Raw genomic sequence first — 27,993 nt, 5'->3', positions numbered from 1 at the left:
GTTCGGAGGAAAGTCCAGAAAGCACCACTCGCCGTTTCGCTGCCGCCTGACAAAAAGCGGCTCGAGGAAGAAAACGTTTGTGCTGTGGCTCTGAGTGCTGGTTGGAGCTCAGGAACGTGAGCACTCCTAAGTTTTGGCACCAAAAGGCCCTGTGGACAAAAAAAAAAAGCTGGGCCCAGCTAAAAACGCTGGTAAAACAATGAAACAAACAGAAAACCTGTCATCCTGCCGCCCTGGATGTAACACATGAGGGAGCGAATATCAGCGTTGCTCCCATGTTGGCCTTTAAAACAAAACAAAAAAATCACAATATTAATCCCTACCTCTAGATTGTGGCCTCAGACCACACCTCACCCCCAGGAGTCCACCATGTCTCCTCCCCTCCCTCCCACCCCCGCTGCCGTCGGCTACGGCGCCTTGCTCGGCGTGCCGTATTTCACGCGGTACTTGTTGATGTTCATGAAGTGGAGGACCTCTGGGTGGCGCGTGGTGGAGCAGGGCAGCAGGCCGTCACGTCCTTCCCCCATCAGCCACTTGGTGGTGTCGGCGCTCATGTCGCGGGTGACGTGCTCTTTGACCCAGGCGTCCACCCAGGCCTGGAAGCGCTTGTGTAGTCGCGTGCTCACCCTCTCGTGTGACTGAGTGGGCACAAACAGGAAGGGATGTAATATTTGTATATCTTTTGAAAATCTTTTTCTGGTTTAAACAACATGCAGCAGCAAAGTCAGAGGCGGGACTTTAACTTGGTGGGGAAAGTTTTGGTGAGTACCTGGTGAGCCCTCATCAGGGCGGTGCGTCGATACATGTAGTCCTCAGACTTAAAGACGTAGACCATTTTGTAGGAGTTTAGTTTGAACATGCACTCCATCTTCTCCTTCTCCAGGGATTTCTTCCCTCCTTCGCAGGCCTCCTTGTCCATCTGCTCCCTGTCCTTCTGGTACTTCCGGATCCGTCTCAGGTTCCTGGTAGGGAGAGCGGGACAAAATGTCCTGAGGTCAATCGTGTCGGGACAAATTCGTCAACCTTAAATGAATCAAACAAGAACTCGTGTCTGAGTATCACATCTATCACAAACACAACGTGCTAGCATAATCCAACATGATCTTGAAAGCATTTAAGCAAGCATTAACTTTTTAGCTAATTTTGACTCTAACCAAAATTAGCTTACTTAAGTTTAATTAAGTTAGTTCGACTTATGTTAGCTTGCTTTGGCTAAAATTACTAAGTATAGCTAGTGTAAGTCATAAATCATTAAGCTAACATTGGCTTTTTAGCTAATTTTGACCTGAGATTTTAACCTAATTTACATAACGGTTTAAGTTAATGTTGCCCAACGTGCTAGCAAAACCAAACATTACAGCATTTAAGCAAACATGCCTATTTTGACTTGGACAAAAATGTGCGTACCGAATCAATTAAGTTAGAGTTACTAAGTATGTTAGCTCAAGCTAACATGATAGTGATAGTATTTAATCTAATGTTATCATGTTTACCTAATTTTGACTGGAAAGTTGTAGTTGACTTACAGAACGGATTCAATTAAAAATATCCAACATGTTAGTGTAAGTAGATACGATAATGATAGAATTTGAGCTAACTTTAGCTTTTTAGCTAGCTTTGACTCAAAAGCTAAAAATATCCTGAAGTCAATCTTGAAAGTCGATATGACAACGACAGCATTTGAGCTAGCGTTAGCTTTTTAGCTTCTAATTTTGACTTATGTCCTGAGGTTAATCGTGTCGGGACGTAAATGAATCAAACAAGGACTCACGTTTTGACTGTCACCTTTGTCACCAACTGTCTTAAATTTGACACATGAGGAGGAAGAACAAAAGAGAGTACCTGGGAAGGAACACGGGCTTCTGGGCGAGGTGCTCTCTCAGCTCAGGAGTGGTGGAGTCCGGGTTTAGGTAACGTCCAACGTAGTCGGACCAACGCTGCAAACACAAAAAAACAGGGTTCGTTCACTTTTCTCCACAGTTAAATTCCAGAACTTCTCAAGCATTTCCAAGGTAAGTTTTCCAAACTTTTCCAACACCACACTTTAGAGATTAAAGCAATACAAATGAACTTAAAAAAAAAATCATGGACTTAACATGAGATCATTTATCTTTGTTAAAAATGTCTTGCGATAGCATTCTATGTACAACAGCAGAGACAAGGTGAACTAAAATGTAATGTTTTGAAATGTCTCTCTCACAAACAGCCTGTACGCCTGACTGGTCTGACAACAAAACACGAATTTAACAAAAAATCCCACAAATTCAATAACGTGGTTTAACGTATAAAATATAAGCTGCACTTTTTTTCCAGTTCCACAGATCAATAAGTTATTGAGCTATTAGGAATAACAGAAATCCATTACATTGAAACAATCTGAAAAAATCTTGTGAAGGTTAATTGGTTTCCTGCTCAAATTAAACACAATAATACACAAAAAGTTACAAAAAAATATTCTTAATAAACTTTCTTACTTTATTAACAGTATGAAAGTATCTTTTTCAGCTGTAAATAACATTTTCCAAATTTAGTCACTTAATAAAACGTTAGATTACACATTATTACAAAACTGCAGTTTGAAAATCAAGCACTTTCAAGAGCTTTACACAGAAATTGAGAATTCTCCAAGCCTTGAAACCACCTAGTTGAAATGCAAACATTTTCCAAGGATCTGAAGCAGACTGCTGAATGTTCAGAGCCAACATGCATCAGGTGAGCGACCTCTGACCTCAGCCTCCATGGGCTCGTCAGAGTTCTCCTCCTCCGTGTCGAGCAGCTCCACCGTCAGCTGCACTTGCCCTCTGCTTTTCAAAAACATCACCTGAGAGAGAGAGAGGGAGCAGAAGTCAAACCGCTGAAAATAACCACAAAAAAAATGAGTCGGTGAAGAATGGATGTTCCTCCCAGCGGTAACGCTCGTCTAAACACCAGCACTATTTTTAATGGAGAAAAACAAAAATCACTTTATAAAGACAGGGAACCTGAAAATTTTGGATCACTTCAGTAGATAAATCAAACACCACTCCAGAGAAACCTCGCAACCAGCTGCAACAGTGACTTTTTCTTTCTCAGTGTCTGAGCCAAATGGATAGTAGTTTGTACGCAGCAGAAGAAGTAGATTCTCTTCCATCTGCTACACCCAGCAAGAGCTTAAAGGCACTGTTTTTTTAGGGTCGGTGACTCATTATTGTGAGAAAACTCACAGTTGATGGATTTACCAATTTAAAACAATGTTAGGCTCTCATGACTGAAACCAAGATTGATTACGTCAAGAATAGATGAGACTCTCAGTTTTGCTTTTTAGATCAAGTCATTTGATCTAAAAATGTCTCTGTGGGTCAGACAGTGAACACACCTGGGTGAAAACGTGTGAAATTAAGAGATTATTTTATATCGCAAGAGGCGCAATGTGCCTTTTCACATGCGGTAAAAATTGTTGTATGATCTAAAAATTTAAGTTTGACAAAAAAAAAAAAGAAAAGTAGTATTTCCAGTATTTCTCAATTCAAGATAGGAAAATGAAAAGAATAATTAGAGACAATAGGGAATTAAAAAAAGACGACTAGTGCCCTTTGATTTGGTCAAACTGAATGCTCACCTTGAAGCAGTTCTCGTCAGACATGAGCTGCTCGGCTTTACGCTGGTAGGCTGACTCGGCCGGGCTCCTCGACGGCTGCGCGGACGCTGCGCCCCCGGTGGCGCCGTTCCCGCTCTCGGCCAGGTACAGGTCAGTCACCTGGACGCAGATCTCGTCGCTCACTATGTGCTGCAGCTAGAGCGGGAGGCGAGGAGGAAGTGAAGGGGGAGAGGTCAGACCTGCGGCGCCAGCAGCTCCCAGAGAACGGCGGCTTTGAGCGAGCGGCGGCGCCGTTACCTGCCGGACGATGCTCTGGATGAGCTTGTCCATGGTGAAGGCGACGTAAGCGTGGATGGTGAACATTTCCCTCAGAGAGTCCTCGTACTGAGAGGCCTCCATGTTCCCGTCAAGCAGATTCCGGACCATCTCCAGGAAGGCTGAGTAGTAATCCTCCACTTCGATGTCCACTGGAGAGCAGAGGATTAATGAGCATTATGCTTTTTGCAATTTTTACACTAGGAAACGGCCTCCTATCAATTAAAGCAAAAATAATAAACGAGTTAACATTTTAAGCTAATTTTAGATTTATATTTTAGCAATTAGCTTAGCTGACAGTATTCCTGTGGAAATTCAGGCCCATATCTTTAATAGTTTTATTTTCACATTTCTAAAACTAAGCATGTTTATCTGTGACGTTTACTCACTGGGCTCTTTGAGTCGCAGCTGCACGGCGGGGTTGTCGCTCTTCTCCTTCTTCAGCCCCAGCATCTCCCTCTCCCAGTCCCGCTCGCGGACGTCGTCGTCGATCTGCCGCTCCGCCTGCTCGTACAGCCTCAGCAGCCGCGAGCACAGCGTCTGGTGCAGCCGCAGGAAGATGTACCAGTTGTTGTTGACGAAGAAGAGGTTGTAGACGTCGTCCTCGCACGAGCGCAGCCTCTGCGCCGCCGTGTTGCCGAACAGCAGCTTGGACTTGGAGGGGCTCCCGCTGCCTGGGACGCCGTTGTGCTTCTTGGACGCACCCGCCTCGTCCGGCTCGCCGTCCTCTTCCTCCTCCTCGTCTTCCTCCTCCTCCTCCAGGTCGGACAGCTCGCCGCGCTGCGCGAACAGCATGTCGGGGATGAAGTGGTAGATGATCTGCTTGATCTTGTACTTGTCCTCCTTCTGAATGCTGGTCTGCCGCTTCACGTGGTGGATGATGAGCGCCGCCGCGTCCTCCAGGATCTGGCTGTCTTCGTACGCTAGCGTCAGGTGGGGGCCCGCGGCGTTCTCCTCCGGCACCTGCTCCTGCCGCTGGAAGTCGAGACGAAGCTTTACAGACACCGTATTCTCCTTACAGTGCAACAGATAACTGAGTATTTCAGCAAAATCTTTTAAGTGCGGAGAACGTAGCCTGGCCACTGACTTCCTGCGCTTTCTCCCGTTCACTTTGATTAATCTGGTAAAATTTCAACCGGGCCAATCAGCAAACAGAAGAAGTGGTGGCGTTGATTTTCTGCGTTGTTTTAGAATTCTAGTCTACCTGCAGTTTTAGAGATGGCAGTGGAGGAAGTGGACAAAGCCGTTCACTTTGTCTGCGTTAGCCACATTTCCAAATATTGACTTAACGTTAACAGCAGTAGGGAATGGTTGCTAACATATTATCTTATCATTACAATGCAGGCAATTTCCGGTAAGCTTCATAGTGTTTAACTCGCGTTACATATGTCATAGGCAAATGTTAGCGATTGGGTGACAGTTAAAAACCTCAAGAGTCCACAACTCCAGGAAGCCCAGTCCCTCTGAACAAAGCAGACCATAGCAAAAGGGGCTAGCAAGGCTAACAAGAACCTAAAACAGATATTTCTAGAGGTTGCTTTTCTAAAAAAAAAAAAAAAAAATTAACTGCTAGCCACTAAAAAATTAGAGCCAGAGGAAATTTTTCAAAATGGCCACCATAGTTGTCAAGGAAAAACATCTTTGCACTAAATTTGGCAATATTCATCACAGCTTAATATTTTTGCTGTTAATTCCTACGCATCTGGACCCACGGAAATTATATTTAGTGATAGTTTTTTTTAATTATTTTTCAAGATGGTCGCCATGGTTGCCAGAGAATATTTGCATTAAATTGCCCGATTAGATGAATGCGTTTGGTGCCATATCATAGCCTATATGTTTTGAACCATATATTTTCTTAATCTTGTGCTTTCACTTTCTGGTGGATATTTTTTAAAATGGCCACCAAGGTTGTAATCGATGTCTTAGATTAAATGGACAGTATTTATTGCCAGTGGCGGGCAGAGCCACCCTAAAAGTTCAGTTCACTAACCACTAATCTGATCAAAAAGAAGCCTAGCGCCACTAATGCTTTGCTGTTAAACGCATAGAAAATGAGTAGATGTTAACGCTAACCATTAAGACGCTCAATCTGTGTCACCAGTTGATGACTGGTGTGAGACTCGCAAACAGTAACGTCCTCGGTTTCTGATTTTGCTGGATATTATTTCAAGTTGCATGAACAGGAAGATCGGAGCTGTTGAAAACATCTGATGCGACACAAAGTTCACCCAAGTCATGAAAATGTGTAACGTCTTAAGACAATATCTGGCTTAGAAATGGCAGCCATATTGAAAAATGGCTCTCATCTTGAAATTAAAGTGGCTAATGGAAAATATGAAAAACATACAACACAAGGGGTGAACATGCAATTTTTCATGCTTGCATCCACACTTGAAAGCTTTTCACAGTAATGTCCTGCACAATCATAAACACTGGAGATCAACAAGAAAGACGAAATTCGTTACCTCATCATAGATGCTTTCGATTTCATTTAGCAAAGACTTGGATCGAAGCACTTTGGTGTCGTTCTGTTTGAAATTGATGCCTTGGTGGTCCAGAGATTTGAGGTAATACTTCTCATTCTGCTCCCTCCAGATCTTGTTGAAGCCTCGCTGGGCTTCCCGCCATTCCTCTTCCTTTGTCTTTAACCTGGCCGCAAACAGAAGACAAAGTCGAGCGAAGTCAAGCGAAAACTCCACAACTCTAAGAGGCGTCTTTTAAGGTTGAAACCCTGGATTTTCACATGTTTTGGTATCAAATCTGACAAACAGGACAAAACAGAAAGTCTTTAGTCCAGTGGATACCTTTTCAGCACGATCGGAACAGAAACGGCCGGGTTCTTCTTCAGGCCATCGAGGATGTCGGGGGCTTTGTCTCCGTATATCCTCTGGATGGCCTTGCGGTGGATGACCTCCGAGGAGCCGCCCAGCGTGTTGTCCAGCCGAAACTTGGCCTGCTCCTCGGCAGACATGCGGGAGAGCTTCCGCTGCACCGTCTCCAGCACTCTGATGGTGGCCAGGTTGGTCTCGAGGACCACGTCCAGCTGTGTCAAAACCAGAACTGTTAAAAACTTGTCCGCTCATGACAGACGGTTAGAAACCCCGCCAAAAATGCTCGCTGCGGGAATAAAAACCATATAGAAGAAACAGCTGAGAATGTTCCTGCTCACCTCGAAGCGTTCGTCCTCACACCTGTAGATGTGCTCCTCGTACTGAGTTTTCTTGGAGCTGACGAACGTGGAGTCCTCGGACCACGAGGGAAAGGAGACCCAGGTGTCGTTCAGGACCTGGACACGGGGCGGCGGCGATTGGGAAAGACTCAAACAATGTCCACAGACGAGACAGAAACTAAGCATTTCGCTCCAACAGCATATTTCAAACTTGAGACCAAAAGTGACGTTTGAACCGTATTGCATTCTAAACAATAAAATGTTTTTTTAATTAAAAGTAGGAACTGAATTGTTTTTACTAGCATTTTCTCTTCCATATCTTCTTTTACTAGCTTAAGTGGCTAAGACAAAATTGCACAAATTTAAAAAGAAAAACTTGATTACTCGATCACTAAAATATTTAAAACAATGGGTAGGACTTCAAAAAGTGGATCCTCAATTACCAGTGACAATAATTATGTTAATATATATATATATATATATATATATATATATATATATATATATATATATATATATATATATATATATATATATATACATATGATACCACTCAACTCTCTACTTATCAAGTTTTTTTACATAGAGAAAGGTAGAATATAAAGTATTATCACAAGAAAAATACCCACTTCTCATATAAAAGTTTAAACTGTTTCTTTACTTCTCAGTCAAATAAAAAAATACTTAATGTTTTATATTTTATATTTACAAACAGATCAAATTTGTGGGTCTAGAAAAAAACGTATTTTGTTGCCGCAAAAACAATTCTGGCTCTTGACTAAAAAGATGGGCTGCCCAGTGGCGCAGTTGGTAGAACTGTTGCCTTGCAGCAAGAAGGTCCTGGGTTCGATTCCCGGCCCGGGGTCTTTCTGCATGGAGTTTGCATGTTCTCCCTGTGCATGGTGGGTTCTCTCCGGGTTCTCCGGCTTCCTCCCACAGTCCAAAAACATGACTGTCAGGTTAATTGGTCTCTCTAAATTCTCCCTAGGTGTGAGTGTGTGTGTGAATGGTTGTTTGTCTTGTGTGTCTCTGTGTTGCCCTGCGACAGACTGGCGACCTGTCCAGGGTGAACCCCGCCTCTCGCCCGGGACGCAGCTGGAGAGGAACCAGCAACCCTCCTGACCCCATTAGGGAAGAAGGGTGTATAGAAAATGGATGGATGGATAGACTAAAAAGATTGCTGCTAAGTAATAAGTAGCACAAGTCCTCCTTATTGGCATATATTATTAATTGATAGTACAAAATGGAAAAAAAAAGAGTTTAAAATGTTTCCTCTACCATCAAAAATCAGTAACTACCTACCAGTCCTGTTTGGCGACTTTAAACATTCTTAGGAATCCAATGTCACTGATTTTAAAACAGAAATGAAACGTACGACTCTTAACGTGCCTCACCTCCTTACAAAGCGGAGTTCTTCCGGTGCATTTGGGTTGCTGGTAGCTTTTGGGTAAAGCTCTGTAGCTGGAACCCAGCCTCTTACAGGAAGCGTAATCAATCTCCATAGCGATGCCCTCGGTGGCGCGTTCCTTGGGGTACGTCTCAATGTGGGACATTTCACGATAGCCCAGGAAGTTCTTGAACCAGTTGAACAGCTCGGGAAATTTCCTGTGAATCAGAATTAGGCAAAAAAAAAAAAAAAAGCACAAACACTAAGGGATAAGGGATGTTTAAATAGTTTTTAGATCACAAGCAATGAGATGACGGGGTTACATACCCCAAAAAGGGCAGCACCAGCTGCACCAGTTCAGCCCTGGAGATCACCTCTTGGTTAAAGATGATCAGGCAGCGCAAGAAGCTGTCGTAAGCCTCGGCACTCCGCAAGGCTTTGCGGACCTACGAAGGAAGATATCAGGGGTTATAATGTGCAAACATGCAAGTGCGACTGTCCAAAAAGAGAAAACTTCCAGTGTTTTCAACAAGTTTATCCTTAATGATACCTTTAACTTCATTGGAGAGTAGAAAAATTAGGAATGCACCAATTCTGATTTTGGCCGATACTGAATTTTTTGCCTGAAAAGTCACTAAATAAAGCAACAAAGTCACTAAGATGTTAACAGTTGAGTGACTATTGTTACTCAACCAGTGTCTTCTGGCTGAGCAAAACGGGACAGTGTTTTATTTTTATTTTATTTCCAGGTAGATAATATCGGTGGATAATAAGTATAGACTGCCAATCTCCCAAAATTAAGAAAATTAGGGACAATTTATGGGGGCATCCCTTCGTTTCATTATACAATAAGCCAAACTCACCTTTTCGAAGAACAGAGACTCTGTGCCGACTCCGTGCTTGCTGGGATCGGCCAACGGAGAGTCCTTCAAATTCAGTAACTTGGGCTTTTTCTGCAGAGAGAACAAATACACACACACATTTAGGAAGGCCCATTAACAATCAACTATAGATGAAGGCGAAAACAAAAACAGAGAAGGGATAAAGCTTCAGCGGAATGTGTGTGCAAACCTTGACGGGCGGCGTGGGCCCTGGAGTTGGGTGGCGTCGGACCTGACATCCGTTCTGGTTGGGCCTCTGTTTGTTGTTGAGGACCACCTTTTTGGTGGTGAGGCCGTGGTCGTTCTTTACGGACTCGGCCTTCTCTGCGTTAGTCTTACTTAGCATCTGGTGGGAAAGACACAACAGTGACTGAGATACGCCTCACGCCATTTTCCCCCGAAATGGTTAATCTGCCAATCAGGGGTTTTAGAGAAAGTTGTGGGGAAGTTAAAAGTAGGATTAGGTTGCTCTGTTCAATCTATCATCTAAAAATAGAAAGAAGATATCTAAACCCCAAACCTATCAAGATGTTCACTGTGGGGATACAGAAGAAGAACCTTAACCAGAAGAACCTCGGAGTAAGTTTTGGAGGAGCTACAAAGAGCCACAGCTCTAAGAGGTGAAGCTGTTGGCGAGTGATGAGGTGGATCACATTTCTAAGCGTCCCTGGTAAGGTCTATTCAGCGGTTCCAAAGAAAAGTGGCTGCACAATAGTTGAGAATTAGACTGAGGAGGACCAGTGTGATTTGCCTCTTGTTTGTATAACAGTGGACCAGCCCTACACCCTCAGCAGTTTTCTGGAGAGTGAACAGGAGTTCGCCCAACCAGTCTACATGTCTTCTGTAGACTTGGACAAGGCATTCGATTGTGTCAGGAGACTAGGAGTCCTGTTGGGGGTACTTCGGGAATATGGAGCACCAGACCCTTGATATGGGCTGTTGGGTCCCAGAATGACCAATTTAACAGCTTGGTCCACATTGCTGGGGGTAAGTCCAAGTTTTCCTTTGTCAGACATTCTGCTCCTTCTAGGCACAGCCAAGGAATTGAGGGGATCTGTTTTGTTGGCCTAAGAATTGGGTCTCTGCATTTTGCAGACAATGAGGACCTGTCAGCTTTATGAAAGTGATTTCCAGCTTCTACTGGAGACATTCTTGGCCAAGACCAAAGTCTTGAGTTGGAACAGCTAGAATACCCTTTACGGGCTGCAGACAAAGTCCTGCCTCAAGTCGAAGTAACCCCACCAATCAAGGACAACTTGATAGGTAGAATGACACTACGTCTACAGTGATGAAAGCGCTGTAGTGGTCTGTTGTTGTGAAGAGAGAGCTAAGCCAACCCGCGATGCTTTTCATTTACTAGTTGATCTACGTTCCTCCCTCATAGATCTATGGTCACGAGTTCTGGGTAATGACTGAAAGAATGAGATTGTGGATACAAGTGCTCCCAATGAGTTTCCTCTGCAGGCTGTCTAGGTTCAGAGTTAGAGAGATGGTGAGAAACTTAGTCAGAAGGACTCCACATCGAAAGGAGCCAGATGAAGTGGCTCAGGTACCTGACTAAGAAGCCTCCCTGGTGAAGTATTTTGATTCCTAAGGGTAATTTCAATATACCATTTAACCTAAAAAACATCTAGTAGTCATGTTCTTGGATGGATATTTAGAAAGAACTCACAGTATGGAGAACATGCAGACTCCGCACAACAACATCCCAAGCTGGGCTATGAGCAGGATGTGGGCTATGAGTCTAGCTTGGACCAACTTGCTCCAAGGCAACAACTCTACAACTCAACTCAACAACAACAGGTCCACTGTGCATTCACTGGAAGACTAAACGAGAGAGACACAGTTCCAAGAAAGAAATTGGAATTCAAATTCAAAGCTTGCCTCAAGTCAAATAGGGCACACGGCAAACATGTGGAAGAAGGTGGTCTTGTCAGATGGCACTGACCAGCTGACCAATTCACATTACCATGAACTTTGTTGACTTTTCTTCACCAAAACACAAACAAAGAAGGGGGGTAACCTCACTCACCATAATTTCAAATACAACACACTGAAGTTTGAGGTTATAAAGCAGAAACAATGTGAAAAGCCTTACTGCTGAACTATTGGCATCAGGGAGAAACTGTCCAAACTCTGATAGCAGATCCTCCTGATTCTTGAAGAGCCTGGCCACCTGAGCGTAGACCTCCTGCTCTGTCAGAGCCGGTGTATAGTTACCTCCAGCCTCTTTAGCATTACGCTGCTCCTTCTATGGTGCAGAAACAAACAAAAAGTTACATTTTTGAAACAACTCGGATTAATTAGAGGATACACCAAGCTTTCTGCTTTCATCCAGACAGACCTGGTACGTGTGGAGAATCTCCAGAAAGGCTTTATAGATGTCCGGCTGGCCCTGGAAGCGGTTCTTGATCTTGTTCACATAGTTGATAGCGTGGTTGAACTCCACGGGCTGGTTGTTCTGCAAAGGCGGGCCAGCGGGGGTCCCACTGAGGGCCGGGTGGGGCTGTACGGGTGGAGAGCGTGGGGAGGTGTACACGGGGATGGACGGATTGGTCTGGCTGCTTGGTGTCAACGGCTGAGGAGGCTAAAACAGAAAAAGTGCTTCTTTAAAATGTGATGCATGCGCACAACAACGCTGTAGAGTTCCCTCCACCTCACCTTGCTCATCTTGGCGGGGGTTGGCTGCGTCATAAGAGGCGGAGCGGCTGCGGTGGCAGTGGTTGTCGCAGCAGCTGGGAGCTGGGGCGGATGCTGGGTGGCCGCTCCTGTTATGGGGATGTTCTGGACTGAGATGCCGTGCGGCGTTATGTGGTGGATCTGACCTGGCGTTGTTACGTTGACCAGGTCGTTGGTTTGGACCTCGATCTTGTAGCCCGGGGGGAGGAAAGTGTTGAACCCCATGATGAGGTCGGGGTGGCCTTTGAAGAGCTGCGACACCCTGCTGATGACCCCAGGAGTATCGATGCTGATGAACACGCACAAACAACGCAGCGGTGATGAGTTTAGGAGCTGGAGTAAGCTACTGTTACCTGATTTGTAAGTCCTAAAACTGGTTGTCTCACCTTTGCGACTTGAACTCTTTCATTATATCTAAAAAGTCATTGTAGACCTGAGGCTGGTTCCCAAACTGGAGCTTCACTTGATCCAAATATGACAAAGCGTCTTCCACCTAATAGACAAGGAGGACAAGGCAGACATTATTATATTCACATTCTACAGACACAAGACTCTTCATTGACAATGAAGGGATTCAGAGGCAGGCGCTTGGACTCACTTACCTTAAGCCTCTGAAACTGCTGGTGACCTTGTGCCGAGGATGGAGGGGCCGCTGTGTGCCCGTGCCCCGACATCACTGAGGGCCCGTGGGACTGAACGGCAGGGCTGTGGTGGTGAGGCCCAGTGTGGATTGCTGGACTCGGGGCATGCCCGTGACCGCCGCTGTTCTGGGCCACGGTAGAGACCTGAGGAAGGAGAGGTACTTTCAATAAGAAGGGTTTCGCTGAATGCAGTGAGGACACAGTATTTCACTGACTTACTACTTATTATTTAGACCCCATGAAATTATTCATATTTTCATGTTACAGCCATAATGTTCTAATTTATGGCACAGCCCCAAGTTTCCATAAACATTACTATAACTATAACCATGGGATAGAACAACATAAAGTGGACAAAGCTTATAACGTTTTACTTGATGTGAGGTTCAAGTAAAACATTATAAGCAGTCAAGTTCGGTGAAGTAGAGAGTAACTGAGAGTCATCCACCCAATGCCAAGTTCACACAACAAGATTTCTATATTGATTTCTGATTCGATTTCCCTATCGGACAAACTTAGGATAACCTGATTAGCGAGATTGCTCTTAAGGTAATCTTATGTGACATTCCTGGTGTGTGAAGCGATCTAAAATTGGGGATATTCAATTGTCTTAGCCCAATATCACATGTGGTGTGACAAACGAGAACATATTCTCTCCACTGTGACGTTTAGCCAATCAGAAAGCAAGGTGATGGAAACATGGAGTGGTATCCAAAATACACAGAAAACAAATCATGGTGTAACAGAAAGCAGAAGTTGTAAATATCCATGGACTGATTTACTCTGCTAAACCTAGCTCACAAACTATCGCCATTGCTTTTTCCCAGTCGGCCATGTTTGTTTCTCTGAAATCACGTTTGGTCTTGAGAGGTTTTACAAGAATTGGTGAATAAAACCATTTCATGTGTGGTGTGTTGCTCCACACTTGAAAAGTTGGTGGACACAACTGCAAATGACATGCAGCTATAATTGCAGTGAAATGTGGTTCTCCAAAGTACTGTCTCAAGAAGATTGCATAAAAGTGCACCCCACACTTTTCAGATTTTTTTAGTAACAATTTTCCAAACCATAGATGTTGTGTGTTATGTTTGTGTTTAGCCCATCCCATAAAATCCCAGTGAAATACACTGAAGTTTGTTGGCTCCAATAACTTTGCAAAGTACCATAGACGGCAATTTCTTTAGAGCCCAATGAACTAAATTTATGTTACCTGGTATCCCTGGGGGACGGAGTACTGGACGCCAGCTGTGGGCTGCATGTTGTCGGTCACGGCTTCATACACGGCTGGAGCAGCGGGGGCGGGGGCCAGGATGCGATGCTGGAAAGGCTCTGGGTTGCCAGCAAGCCGCCGCTGCTGCGACGCAAAAACCGTGTCCTGATCCTCCAGACGCCGCTTCATTATGAACTCATGCTTGTGAGAGCTGCGAGACCTGGGAATGCAAGCACAGCCGGCAGGTCAGCTTTCTCAGCTGCTAAAATGAGGGTTATAATTAAAGGGAAACATGTAGCAAAAATAAAAAATTAGGGATACATTTGAAACAGCAACTTTTTATAACCTTAGTAAACTTTGGTATCGGTAATTGCATTGTGTTTCTGTGTTTGATATGATGTAAAGCACTTTGAAATGCCTTGATGCTGAAATGTGCTATACAAATAAAATTTGATTGATTGATTAATAATGCTATTGCTAAGTAAATTTTTTTAACAGATCACCATTTTATTTAAACTTTTTGATGTTTTTGAGGGTTTGTATAAATTGATCACGTTCGATCCACTATAGCTGCTTGTGTATAAATACATAACAGTATTAACTGTGTGTCTAATTTAGCAATAAAAATTGTTTGATGTGGAAAAATATAAACAGTTTTACAATTCAGACTAGATCAAAGTCTATCTAGCTGCATTTTCGAGAAATTTATTTATTTATAACTTATATTTGTTCGAGAGTTCAATGTTAAAGCTTTAATTTCCTTTTAATTATAGTCTAATTCCCTGTCAGAGAAAATCAACAATGTTTATATCTACTTTCGTTCAAATAGCATGTTCTGAATGTGCAGCTCGCGCTCTCCGTAGCCAATGAAAACACGAGAAGCCTACGTCAGCGATGCAACAAACAGGTGCTGTGGAAACGTGGGAGTCCGTCTGCCATTCACAACTTCCTCTAGACACCAGCAGCTTCTGGCCACTTGAATGAACGGCTTTTTATAATGTTGAAGCTTCGCGAGTTATAATAAAGCGTTTCAAACACCCAAGTCAAAGTGACACAGAGACAACACTGAAGCGAAGCTAGCCGCTTTCTGTCCAGCGGTTGAGCTGCGCTGAGCCGTTCGCGGTCGCACTGAAAGCAGCCGCGGAATGCTAAGCTAATGCATTTGGGAGCTTCATCGACTCCACTTGTAACAGCGTTTTCGTCGCCCTTCAATGCTGCTGTGACTCTTAACTCGCAACGGTAGACGAAACCAATTCAGCGTCACGTTTACATGGCCTAGCAAACACAAGCACCGACCTCAAGTTACCAGCCCGATGCTTTCCACACGCCCGCCATTTAGCGTGGCGAAGAAGTTCGGGAAATTACACACTGTTTCTATCAGGTAAGCAAAAAACTGACCGAACCCATCATCAGTCTCATAGAATACTCATGATTAAGCATATCATAAGGTTTATTTTTATGACTTTCCAAGAAATGTGTCTTCTCGCCTGCGGTACCGAGCCACCAGCTAGCTGCTAGCTAATGTAAACAACATGGGTAGCCCGAACAGAAGACCGTCCTGGGGTCGGAGGGAAGCGCATGCAGATAACTGTTAGCGATCAGTCTGGTTTACACGGTAAATGATTAAAATACATCAGTAATTAAAAACCGGATTTATACACGGTACGTTTTAGGTTAAATGTGATAGAGTGACATGCATGGAGATGCGGATGATCCCGTTTGGTGTACTTAAACCGTCAGCTAACTAGCTGGCTCCATTAGCTTACTGAATGAATACAGTTGAACTCACCACTCTCCCAAACAGCGCGCAGAAGTTTACAGGCGATTATATGACGATCCGTTATATTTGGACCCACCACCGCACCTCTGGTTTAAAAACACAAGCGTGTGAAAAGCAACTTGTCGGCGGCGTGTGACTTAAAATAAACAATTCGGGCAGTGAGTAGCAACGTGAAAATCTCCCCCAGAGAGGAAAACAATCTTCGTTCGGTTAGCTAGAGAGGTGGGCGGGGCTGCCGGACGAAACCCCGCGCCAGAATACACGCGATTGGTCGGTTCATTCAGAGGAGGCACACGAGGGGCGGGGCCTCTGTTAATGTTTTGAATTTGAGCTGTCAATCAGAAATTTATAGCACAGTTACCAAACACACCCCTCTGGACTTGACGTGCAGAGGCTAAGTTGAGTAAATCAGACAGGTCGCAGTGTTTGTCTTTGAAATGTTCCGCAGACACAACTGCAAAAGACATTTTGTGATGTAAATGTACTTTTTTTGTATACATAACTTTATAAAGGAAAAATATGCAATTATGTTATAGCACCAGCCTTTTTAATATATTTTCCTAAGGTGTGATGTTGATACAAGTTTATTATCTTGTTTCTGGCATTTTTGTATGAATACCTCAGTATGCTAACCTTTATCAGCAATTTAATAAAAAAAAAAGGTAAACACCTCTTACATTGATTCATTACCCACAAAAATATACTTATTGCATCTGTCTGTTCATTTTTATGATTGTAGTTTATCAAAATTAAATAAATACACACCCATACAGTTTTTCAGAAACAGACGCTTCTTAAAAAAAAAACATGGTCATGCTGGGTGCTGTGGTGGCACAGGGGTAAAGCGTGACCCATTTGTGGAGGGTCCTTGACGACTTCGAGTCCCAGCCCAGTGACCTTTGCTGCATGTCTTCCCCCTCCCTTAAAACCCACCTTCCTGTCTGACCACTCTCAAGTAAAGGTTGCTAGAGGCGATAAAACCTTTTTTAAAGAAATTAACAAAAGCATGATCACCCATTTGTCTAGACAAGGTCACAGTGTTTCGGTAAAGTTAAGTCCTTGGCCAATCTTACTCTGTGTCTTCCCCCATGCAGGTACCTAAGAAGGTATTGGCCGTTTTGGTAGTGCGGGCAGTTGCTAGGTCATCTTACAAAATGATGACTAATCTGGCAACTTCATACTGAATCTCTAGCTAGCTTGACTCTCACTCAAGGGAACTTGAGTGAGAGGGTTTGCAGAGGATTTCCCCACCGCAAATCCAGAAATATACTTTTATTTAAACCACTACTACCAGGTAAGGCACTTTTAATGTCTCTGGGTCAGCCCATTGGATTCACATGGGGAATGATACAGTTGTAAGCTCATGTCCTGGATGTGTATGTGAGTGGTGGCTCATAAAGCATTAATTCCACACCTTGTGGTTCACTCCCAAACTCCTGAATGGAGTGCGTTTCATAATCCTCTCACGGCTGCAGTCACCAAGCACACTTCCACTAAGCCTTTTGCACAGCACCCTGATCAGTCAGTGATGAAAGGTGTCCATGACTGACTGTTGGATAATGTTAAATGCTAAACACAGAGGCCCAAATTTAGGTCTGTGCAGAGGTCTACTTGTTTTTAGGCAGAAACAATGCCTGTTTGCATATAGAGATGAAAAATGACAACTTCAGACACATTTTACCTTCATGTGTCTTTCAACCCATTCGATACCCGGTTCGGGCTTTTTGTTGTTTTAAGCAGCCTTTACTTTGACAATCCAGTCGCAACCCTACAATTTCCCATTCGGATCCATCAGGTGATCTTCCCGTCCATCTACATGACGGACTACTTTCCGGACTCAAACGACACGTGACTTTGTAAAGAACGGGGTCTATTCCTTCTGCACGATCAGGCTCCGCCCAGGTCATATTCTAGAGCCAATCGCTGCGGGGTAAACGTCACAACAAGTACCCTCCTACAAAAGGTGGAACTTCGAAAATAAACCATCGCCCACGACAGGCGGAGCTCCAGTAGTACTAGCCCGGGATTCCTTCTACCAGTCCAGGCTGGGGGAGTCAGCAGCAGCCGACCGTAGGCTGCGCCAGACGCTCACCAACTCCCATCTACACCGCAAACAGCACAAAACACCTGGGGCAAACTCTTCAGGCGCAAAGAATAAACAAGTATACGTCGGCTGCTTTGCATTGTTTGTCTTTGCAAGTTTGTGCAGAGAGGCATGTTAACAAAAACGCACTGCGGGCTGCGGAAACACCCCCCCCCAAACCAAGACGGAGCAAGAGGCAGCCCCGCGCCGTGTGCGTCGGCTGACTTTTCTGCACACTCCAAACAAAAGGATCCACGACGCTAAAGCCGCCTGTTCTGCCTCTTGAAGCCGTTTCCCCCCTTCCACATCCACCTTCCCACAGTGGACGCAGAGAACAGGGGGGCGGGGGGTGGATCGGATCGGCGGCGAGCACCGAATGTTTTCTGGGCGAAATGAGCCGATCAATTTGCCCTTACTGAACAATGCCAAAGTCAAACGGAACGGGAACTGCTGCGCCGTCGCCGCACGGACACAGCGACGCGCGGCGAAGACCCGCCATTCCCCCAGTCGCTCGACATGAGCAAACCCCGTACCTCTGTCCCGCAGGGGGAGGACCGACGCGTTATATTCTTTGTTTACCGCGATTCGCCGGGGTTAAAATGTCTAAGCTGCCTCACCACAACAACTCCCTCCCTTCTCCTCCTCCGTCTCCCTCACCCCTCCCCACCTACACCGATCCATTCGGAAGCGATCCGTCCGCTCACAAACGCTGCAGACAGGGGGACGCCTCGGACGGTCACCGTACACCCCGCCACCCCAACCCCACCTCTGGAGATTGTTTACCAGCCGACATAATGCTGCAGATTTACCACCGCTCTCTACCACGTTATGTTTTCCGAGCCTGCTAGAACAGATAAAAGCCGCGCGATACAATTCATTTACGAGCAACAAAAGAGGCGTCTCGCGACAAATAACCGCTTTCGGATCCTCGTTCGTCGTCGCTCAGCGGTTCGAGCATTGCTAGTTTTAATAGCGTTAAGTTTAAACAGCTGTTACATACCCAGGAAAAAGGCTCCTTTACTCCGGAATTGTGTTTGTAACAGAATAGTTGGAGACGCCCCCCTCTGCTGGCATTGGCGCGTAGCGCGAGACGCGTCACTTTGTTTTGAATATCGCCCGCTAAAAGCGAGGCACCGCCACCGTCCACTGTAGTCTTGAGACACAGTGGACGGTCTCGGCTCTTTGTTTTCACCTCTAATTAATCTGTTAAGAGATTAATTAGAGCTTAAAATATGTGAAGGACAAACATTTAGTCTAGTATTATACATGAATAACAATAGACCGCAGTGCAGTTTGTTTAAATAGCGACATTTCAATCCAAGTGTCATTACAAGACCAATCTCTGAAAATGTACAACTGAAAATCCAGGGCCGACGGCGGCTAAGTACTTTCTGAGGTGAATGAAGACACGTTATAGGCTCACTCCTCCATCCATAAACAACTGTTAAATTCGGAAAATGCAGGCTTGGAATAATTTTTCCGCCATTGTTTTGGCGCCCCCTGAGGCGTGGCACCCCTGTGGGAAGCAAATGGTGCATGAGGAGTGGATGAAACCAGATATTTATGCACAATGTATAAAGAGAAGACTTATTTTTTTAAGTACAGACCAAAGGTTTGGACACGGTTGTGTCCAAACCTTTGGTCTGTACTGTAAATCAGACAAAATATTCCCTGTATTATATCACAAGATTAGCAGAACTAAAACTGAAATTCCTTTTTTTTTAACGTATATTTTTGTGGTAGGTAGGCCACCCTTGCGCATCCATACATTTTTAGCTCTGGCCACATTTTTTTTTCTTTTTTTTTTGGTGCTTGGATAAAAGTTTCAGGATCACTTTGTTGTTTTATGTTTGACTTAGATATCTTTAAGATGCTTCCCAACTAATTTGGTTCTATGCTTAGGGTCATTGCCCATTTAGAAAACCTCTTCACACCCAGAGTTTCTTTCTGGTTGATGTCTTTAGATTTTGCATCAATATATCCATGTAATGTCCCTTTCTTATCATGCAGAAAAATAACCCTGAAATGTGATGCTGCCACCCTCATATTTTACTGTAGGCATGGTGTTTTCAGGTTTCCTACAACTGTGAAGGTTTTCTTTTTTTGGCTGCCACTTCAGTTTTATCACCAGACCATCCTTCAGCTCATCTGCACTTTTGGTTCTTCCTCTTGACCATACTCCATAAAGTACCAGAGGACCACAGCCTCTACCACAAAAGTCCAGCATAGAAAGAATGCATGTCTCCTCAGTGCCGCAATGTTTTATCAGAAACCTTCAGTTTGTTTGTGGTTTGCCACACCTTCTTTCTAAACTCAACAGATGAGGGGTGCATGCAGCACTTTTCAGAAAACCCGAGAGTATTTTTAGGAGAAAAGTAGGGCTTTTAGATATTGAGCCGTTAACTGAAGGGACAAGTAAAGAACTGTGGTTAGAGTCAGAGTATTATATGGGTCAAATGATATTGTTTTTTGTGATAATGAGCTTTTCTTGAGCTGGTTTACGTTCATTCATAATCCCTCCATGGTCCCCTCAAAATTAGTGGGGCACCGATTGCAGTTTTCTGACCTGCCAATTCAGATTATTTATTTTTTTGGTCTGAAACATTGCTTAATACAACAAGAAAGGTGACAACTGTGGGAAGACTATTGCTAGATGTACTCATGCAGACGTAACCTGGTCAATCAGCCCTCTCTCCTGGCAGAGCAAAAGGAGACAGCGGCCATTTTTCAGACCTGTGTGGAGGTAGACAAGATCAGTTTCTGATGTAATTATTGTCCAATCGTCAAATTCCTAATATTAAGGAAATCGGGGATGATTTATAGGTGGATCCCTACAACAACAAAAATATAATAAATTGAAATATACCTTATAAGGAATCAAATCAGTTCAACCCGAAGACATAGCGCACCATTGACAACCACGCTGACATAGTTTGTGTTTATTACAGTATAGCATGAATCAATGCACAATGAAATACAATACAAAGTGAAAACATAATGTTATAACAGAACAAATATAAAATTAATGGTAATTGCATATTTGTATGAAAACAGTAGCAGAATATAATAGAAAAATAAAGCGGCACATCTCGTGTCCGTCATTGCAAGTAGAACTAATTCTAAAGATCAGAGTAGGTGGAAATTCCAGGCTTTAAAAAAGAAAAAAGCTTCACTACCAGCAAATTCAATATGAACTCTGGAGTAAAGAACGCAAGACAAACGACACACACACACACACACAAAAACACAACTTTTGTACATGTACTATAATAATAATAATAATAATAATAATAATAATAACAAGGACAATATACTGGGACACGACGAAAGCACTAGACTATTCTTGATTCTCAAGTGTCTGAGGAGGACTTGTAGGCTGCGGTCGGCACGCGTTTGTGCTTACTTACGTCGTCTTTGCTGCCCGGTCCGTTTCATTAGTCCCAATAAAGCTCTACGCAGATGATAACAGTAAATATCTCCGTGTTTTACAGCTACAGCATCACTAAGTATACAACAATCAACGAATCCCAGCATCACACGTAGACTCATACAGTCATCTAACGTTAAATTTGTCCTCTCAATGCCACGCTGGAATGCCAGAACACATTGGGATTTTTATTTTTTTTTAATTATTTACTTTTTAAAATTTTGTAAAAAGTGCTAAGACACGATTTATGCATAAAAAAGGTATTGCACTACTCGTGAGGTCTTACACCGATTTACTCTTCTGTGACAGGCACCGCCTTAAAACACACGTCTGTGCGACGCTAACACAGCTAAGGCAGCCAAAAGCTCTTAATATATTAGGCGAGGTGGAAGCTTGTGGGTTTTTCTTTTAAACACTCTAATATTGTAGAAAAGAAAACTCAGAAGAGGTCAGAGTGGACTGAAACTTCAGGAGCATTCAGTCAAAAATATGTAGCAGCCGTTTGGGGAGTCGTCAGGTTTTCAAACGATGGATGTGCTTTCGCTCTGTTCACTTCGAAAGACAGTGTGCAGTTTATGATGAACGTGGCGGTTGGCAGAGAATTTGTGGCCTGACCTCCACGGAAACAGTCACAACTCCGTGTGGTATTCACCGTGGATTTAAGACGAACTGTGCTGAATGTTTGGCTTAATGAGACACTGACAATAAAAAAAAAAGAGTTAAAATCAGACTGGTTTAAAGGAATATTTCACCCCGAAAATGCCAGTAAATTTCAGCAATACGGAATTACCTTGGCCTAAAGGGATTTTAATTGGGTGTTGAACTACATAATCAATAGTAAAGCAGCGCTAAGAGGAAAGGACCAGAGCAGGTTTTAATGTCATAATATGATGCTAGCACTTTAAAGGAGCAGCAGACAAATTTTCTGAGGTGAATTAACCCTTCAAGGTCCTTAACAGTGAAAAGTGAACACAATTTTTTTATTAGTAATTAGATGAAGTGAGGCATCACAGTGTATTGCAAAAATAATGAACACCCTTGGAAGTTTTTATTATTTCTGACAACGGAAGTTATTCTGATTTTGTAATAAGAAATCTGATTTTGACCAATAAGAATTAGCAATTGCGAAATGGAAATTAAGTCTAAATTTACATTTTTCTTTATAAATATGTTTAGTGAAAAACAAAAAACAAAACATGGGTGTATATATCTGGAGTGTTTTTTGGGTTGACTTGGTTTTGCTCTTAGTTTCATTAAAAACATTTTCTCCTTTTGTTGAAGAAAAAAGAAAACTCAAACTAGTGCATTGCATTGCTTTTTGATGCACTGTTTTGTCAGTATTGTATTAAGTGTGTCAATAGGTGCGAATGTTCAATAAGAATTATGTATTCATTGTAATCTGGTTGACTGGCTCTATTAAAAGTCATCGATTAACACCCTTTACTCTGATACCTGTAAATAAAATTGTCTTCAGAGATCACAGTTCTGAACTGAGTCCATCTGTTTACTCAATTACGCTGTTTTGTGAAGATCTCAGACATTTTTTGGAAATCACTGGGCGTAGCCTTACAGACTTGCGTCTCTAAATGCAACGGAAACTGATCCTACAAACCATTGTAGGACCAGTTCTTCTGTTTTAGACGTCGATTCAGAAACGAAGTTGAAAATCGTGTACCAGTTTCCTTTCACCGCTTTGTGTTGATCTATCAACTGAAATGCCAAACGCACTGAAGATGGGACAAGTGACAAAACGAGAAACGATTGAAGAGTACGGAAACCTTTCCAAGGCGTTGTATTCCCTCCGAAACGTAGCGGTCCGCTCACTCTGCTGCATTTTTCTGTATGTTTTCAACAAACCTTTTAAAACATCACATTGTTGACAGCCACAGTTTCATCACACATCATCAATGTTTTCAATCTTTAATGCATTTACTTGGTTTGCCAACGGCTTATGGCGAAAGCTCGTCTTCAGTCGGGAGTTGACTTTACTGCCTCCGGTCGGCCGGTCGCCCAGCCTGGCTGCAGGGTCCAGCAGGCTGACAGCAGAAAAGTCGTGGCTCGTCCTTGTCGTCGTTCGGGGCCTCACTGATTAGACGGGAGCAGGCCCTGTCTCTGGGCGTGTTCCAATATAGCATTGTAGCAGAAGTAGTACTGCTCCGGCGTCTGAATGCTGAAGGCCCGCTGCGTTCTCATGCGATGCACTGTCTGAAACACGTTGAGGGAGCCCACGTCCTGGAGCTGGGACAGACAGATGTCCAGGGCGCAGAAGGTACCTGCCGAGAAAGGGACAAGTCAGACTCGCACCTGTACCAGACGTCTTGAAACAGTTCAGGCTTTTACATTTGTGTGGCTCCAACCACTTAAAAGTCCCGTCCCACTTGATTTGCGTTGTGTTTCAGTGCTGCAGAAAGACGCCGCTTTAGGGAAATGCCACCTCAGCATTGCCTTCCTGTGCCATTAGCACTACGCAGTACAAAATTTGACCGACGGTAAGATTGCGCAAAGTGGAATGGAAACACAGCACTTTTGAAAAAAACTAATTTTTCTGTATGTTTTTTTTGGGCTAGGCCATATCGGCCCTTTGCAAAACTGTAATGGAAATGCCTTTTTTTTTTCACAAGTCACATGATCAACAGCTAGATGTTAACACCGGCGGAAAAGACAAAAAAAAGACAGCAGGAGGATGATGGCACGGCGTTTGATTAAGTGACTTATCGCGTAAACAAACACAACAATTTTGAAATTGTGTTTGTTTTTTTTTACATTAGCAAAATATTGACAAAGTTTTGCCAACATTTGTAATGGAAGCGCAGACACAATAAATTTGGGTAATGGTGATAAACTCTTTTTAAAGAGATTGACCTAAACTTCACTTTTGTTGGTAAGAACAAACCAAAACTGAGGCCAGAAAGATGAAAAACACCAACAAAATATTTCCACAGCAGAAACTTGTCTAATAAAGAAAACATGCAAAACTATATTCATATTTTTGATCTCGTTATTTACACATCCTTTATTTACAAAAAACGGACTTCTTTATTATTATATCACATCATTAGTTTACGTTATTGCATGATGTTTTCTTTTTTGAAAAAACAAAGCAATTCCCACCTGTAGGTACTTTTGATTGGAAGATTATGTAACACTGCAAAATGTGAAAGGATGTAATGTTGGAAAATGCACTTCATGTTTAAGCCAATTTAGGATGTTTTTTTTTTTTGATCAGTCACTACACATGGCGTGACAAAATAAAGGGTGACTGCCGCTAAAATAACTTCGGATCACAACCTTATCAATATATCAGAAAGCACAATAACGTGACATTGTGAGAAAACCCTCCCACAGTCTCCTGGTCTTACCTGTTCTCCCAATCCCTGCACTGCAGTGGACCACCATCGGCGGTCCCAGCGAGTGGCCGGTCCACTGAGGGCCCAAAGCCTTCACCATTTTCCTCTGTTGCCTCTTCACAGCTCCCAGGAAGTCGATGAGAGTCACCGCTGACGTCGGCACACCGTAGTCCGGCCAGCTGAGGTACTGGAAGTGACTCACGTGTCTCTGCTCACATGTCTGGACAGGTGAACAAAAACACATTAGGATGCTTGAAATGCTTTGGTTACACACTGGGCTTGTAGAATTCAAGGTGCTGTGTGACCTGTGCTTGAATCAACGGTTTCCATGCTCAATTTGAAGTGTTGCATTAGAAAAGGTTGAAGGACATGGCAAAATTCTAAATAACAGCCACAATTTTGCAAAAAAAACCCAAAATTGTACACTTGTCCCAGGTGGTTTTTGGCTTTTCTGAAAAATAGATGATGCGCTAAAGCGGAGATTTAGCGCATACTGGGATTCTGTCATAGCAAACGTTTACCTCACAATCACCTCACATTTACTTCACCTGATTGATCAGTGGTTTCCTCCAGGGGCTTGGATTGAATTTGCATTTCTTCCTCTACGTCTCCGGATAGCATGTAACGTCACCAACACTTGTTGACATGACAGAACAATTGTAACTCGTCCTGAAAACGTCTGTTTTTCTGAGACGGATGGTCCATTTTAGTTTGCAACCTCTACTTCTTGTTTATCACTACCATGGGTAGCATCAACATCTGACGAAATTACGCTGTGCGTACCCTGGTCGAAAGGTAGATGGAAACTACATTTTACATTTTATTTTATTTTTTGTGACATTTCAAAAGCTTGCTCAAAATTTGCATGACAATTGGATTGACACCTAGCTATTGTTCGTATTTTTTAATGGATTTCAGCAAATACACAACAAGAATGCAGCATGTTGCCAACAACAAAGTGCATAAACAGCAGCCAAACCTTGAAAGACATCCAGAAAACCCAAGGACTGTTTTTTTTCCCCAACAAAAAGATTTGAATAAGTGGAGAAACACCTGGCTCAAGAAAGGCCAAGATCCTGGTGCAAAGTAATTGTTTTAAAAAACTTATGTAACACACACTATATAAACTTTTTAAAATCTTCTACTTTTAAATCTAAATCAGAAAAGCTCTCTTTATCTGTGAAAACGAGAACAAGCTATGCATCATACACTATTTTCCCCACCTGAAATCTCAGCACATAGCAGCTTTCAAGTTATAAGAAGTGCTTCATTAGGGATCTATTTGTGCTTTGTTTAGTTAAAGAGAAATCCTACACCCAGAGAAGAAGCGTATACCTCCGTGTTGTGCAGCTCCAGAGTGGTGTGGTTGTAGTGGGTGTGGTGGTCCACCCTCTGGTTCACCACTGCTATGTGGCCGTAGACCTCCTGCCCGCCTTCCTCCAGGGGCCAGTACTGTCCACACTTCCTCCGACTGCCCTCGTCCGTCCTGCAGCACCGAGACACGTCAATAAAACCGAACCTGTCCAAGATTACGAAAACAGAAATCCCTGGGACCCTTTTGGGGTGAGGGGGTTACCTTGTTGTCATGACGATCAGAAGCACGTTTTGATCCCAGACCATTCTCCAGAAATCCCCATAGGTCCTGTCCAGTGGTCCTGTGACGTACATGGGAGCTTACAGTATGTCTCGTGGAGACAAGTCCGAAGTAGACTTCACTAAGAAGAAGAGCTTTCATTCAAAGCATCTAGCAGTTATACCTTGAGTACCAATGTACGCGTTCTTCTGTTTGTAGCCGTCCATGAAGCTTGCATTGATGTAATCCGATCTCTGAAAGAACAGCAAAGCTCAAAGTTTGGGGTAGTGATGGCACAATGTGACGGTGTCGGCCGATGTAGATCTTTCATTTTTACATATAAGTCTGATATGTTAAAAAACTGGGCTGATGTTTATTTCCATGTTATTTTTGTGGTATGTGGTATTTATTTGGGCATGTGACAAGATAGTGTGATGTTTAACTGAAGTAAAGAAGTAATGACATTAGCGTTGGGGACACAAGACGTTTAGCATTGAGATGCTATATTGGATAGCTTTGGCTAACTCCACTTAGGACAAGTATCCCATCGGGCCTAGTGAAGCGGTTTTGTCATACATTGTTATTTTTTGTGGAGATAAACCGCGTGTCAGATTTTCGGGTGCAAATGCATATTTAAAATGTCGTTAATTAATCAAAATTAACATGTTAAAATCTCGACTCTAATATGTACGATATACTCCGTTATCTTCCTTGTAGTAATATTGGCTATTGATATCGGCCCAGATTTTCACATTGGCGCATTCCTAGATTGAATCAATTCCTACAGAGCAGAAAACGCATATGAGTTCAGAAGACATGCGGTCAGCTGAAAGAGAGCAGCGGTCTTTTTTTCTGCCTGTTTTTCAGTCCGACCTCACCTCGTTTCTGCGGGGCTTTAGACGAACTCTCGTTTGGTCAAGGCACAGCACATCGCCATAGCGATTCTTCTCCTGATTGTAGGCCAACCTGTCGAACCAAAGTAACACCAAAGCTCACTACTGACACCTGCTGCTCCTCACTGGTATCGCTACATTGAACTGTTACAGCGTTACAGTGAGCAGGTTTCGATTTTCTTCGACAAATAAAATGCTAAAAAAGTGCTTTGACTAAAAAAAAAAAAAAAACCCTGATTAAATACATTTACGTTTGTGAATGTAACGAGGGGAATGAATTAATAATAAAAAAATGGAAAAGGATTTCAAGCAGAAGAAGTGTGTTACCTGATGTTATCTAACTTCACTGGATTCATCTCATTCATAGCTGCATATGAATTATTCACACTGAGCCAGACATTACACCAATTAAATGAATTACAAGGTGGGTGAGGTGGTAGCTGTTTAAGCACTTTAAAAAAAGCTGTAAAAAATTAGACATTTGTTTACAAATTAGTCAAACTTTATATAATTTAAGAACATATACAGCTGAATGCTTTATATGTCCCTATCAGGAGCAGAGGACTGTATTACTGTCTCATAAGATCTTTTTAATGTCCACAGTCATCCAAATGATAGAGTATCTTTAAATAAATAGCAGATCTGTGAAGATGACTGTAAATGTCTGTGCTGCACCAATCCCATATTAATATCTGTATTGGTGCCGATATTGGGGAAGAAAATAAACTAGATATAGTATTGTGACAATGTGCCCGATCCATAAAGACAGATCTAGTGAGTCTAATTCTATGCTTTGTACTCTGAGGGACATCATGCTTTATTACTTATTTTACATTATATTTAGAATTTCTGAAGCATTTGAAGGAAGGTTTGTTGCAGTTCATTTTTGTCAGTTTCTCTATTATCTATTTTGCATTAAAATGGATGAATTGGAGAACAGTTTGTGCTGAAGCTGTAAGAGTCGTGAAGGTGCTGTCACTCATGCAACACGGGCCTGTCCATTAGAACTGCCTTTTCAGGTAAACAAT

General features: G+C 43.1%; 2 protein-coding genes and 1 long non-coding RNA gene across 8 annotated transcripts in view; 1 reads left to right on the top strand and 2 right to left on the bottom strand.

Moving 5' to 3' along the window:
- Nucleotides 1–167: 167 nt before the first annotated feature.
- On the bottom strand, nt 168–18,785 carry sin3aa (SIN3 transcription regulator family member Aa). 3 transcript variants are annotated; one of them, XM_044125401.1, is made up of 21 exons: nt 18,726–18,785; nt 13,863–14,082; nt 12,614–12,796; nt 12,398–12,504; nt 11,994–12,300; nt 11,677–11,919; nt 11,431–11,583; nt 9,523–9,678; nt 9,315–9,404; nt 8,779–8,897; nt 8,459–8,669; nt 7,065–7,181; nt 6,700–6,938; nt 6,361–6,544; nt 4,282–4,867; nt 3,875–4,044; nt 3,599–3,772; nt 2,729–2,821; nt 1,843–1,937; nt 770–962; nt 168–638 (listed from the first exon to the last, which is right to left on the bottom strand). In XM_044125401.1, the coding sequence occupies exons 2-21, from the start codon at nt 14,049–14,051 to the stop codon at nt 408–410; spliced, it is 3,840 nt and encodes a 1,279-aa protein (XP_043981336.1). In that variant the 5' UTR covers nt 14,052–14,082; nt 18,726–18,785; the 3' UTR covers nt 168–407. The 3 variants fall into 3 exon arrangements, with proteins under 3 accessions (XP_043981336.1, XP_043981337.1, XP_043981335.1); XM_044125402.1 differs by lacking the exon at nt 18,726–18,785 and adding an exon at nt 17,324–17,491; XM_044125400.1 differs by lacking the exon at nt 18,726–18,785 and adding an exon at nt 15,652–15,904.
- The window catches only part of LOC122835949, a 26,900-nt gene continuing 13,660 nt past the window's right edge, over nt 14,754–27,993 (top strand). For all 3 annotated transcript variants that reach the window (XR_006371372.1, XR_006371373.1, XR_006371371.1), the window contains exons 1-2: nt 14,754–15,243; nt 24,623–24,727. This is a non-coding gene — a long non-coding RNA (uncharacterized LOC122835949). The remainder of the gene's footprint in view (nt 15,244–24,622; nt 24,728–27,993) is intronic.
- The window catches only part of ptpn9a (protein tyrosine phosphatase non-receptor type 9a), a 28,402-nt gene continuing 21,057 nt past the window's right edge, over nt 20,649–27,993 (bottom strand). For both annotated transcript variants that reach the window (XM_044125408.1, XM_044125409.1), the window contains 6 exons: nt 26,951–27,038; nt 26,257–26,326; nt 26,076–26,154; nt 25,835–25,985; nt 24,512–24,719; nt 20,649–23,425 (listed from right to left, as the gene is read on the bottom strand). In XM_044125408.1, coding sequence (XP_043981343.1) covers nt 23,235–23,425; nt 24,512–24,719; nt 25,835–25,985; nt 26,076–26,154; nt 26,257–26,326; nt 26,951–27,038 — 787 coding nt within the window. In that variant the 3' untranslated portion in view covers nt 20,649–23,234. The remainder of the gene's footprint in view (nt 23,426–24,511; nt 24,720–25,834; nt 25,986–26,075; nt 26,155–26,256; nt 26,327–26,950; nt 27,039–27,993) is intronic.

Source organism: Gambusia affinis, linkage group LG08, assembly GCF_019740435.1.
Source record: "Gambusia affinis linkage group LG08, SWU_Gaff_1.0, whole genome shotgun sequence".
Taxonomy (NCBI): Eukaryota; Metazoa; Chordata; class Actinopteri; order Cyprinodontiformes; family Poeciliidae; genus Gambusia; species Gambusia affinis.
The sequence above is the reverse complement of the archived record's forward strand: the minus strand, read 5'-3'. Positions and strand labels throughout refer to the sequence as shown.

Coding starts and splice junctions, on each gene's coding strand:
- sin3aa (XM_044125401.1), bottom strand. CDS start 14,051: ATGAAGCGGCGTCTGGAGGATCAGGACACGGTTTTTGCGTCGCAGCAG. Junction 9,405..9,522: donor GGCCCACGCCGCCCGTCAAG/GTTTGCACACAC, acceptor TTCTCTCTGCAG/AAAAAGCCCAAGTTACTGAA. Junction 1,938..2,728: donor ACGAGCCCATGGAGGCTGAG/GTCAGAGGTCGC, acceptor TTGTGTTTGCAG/CGTTGGTCCGACTACGTTGG.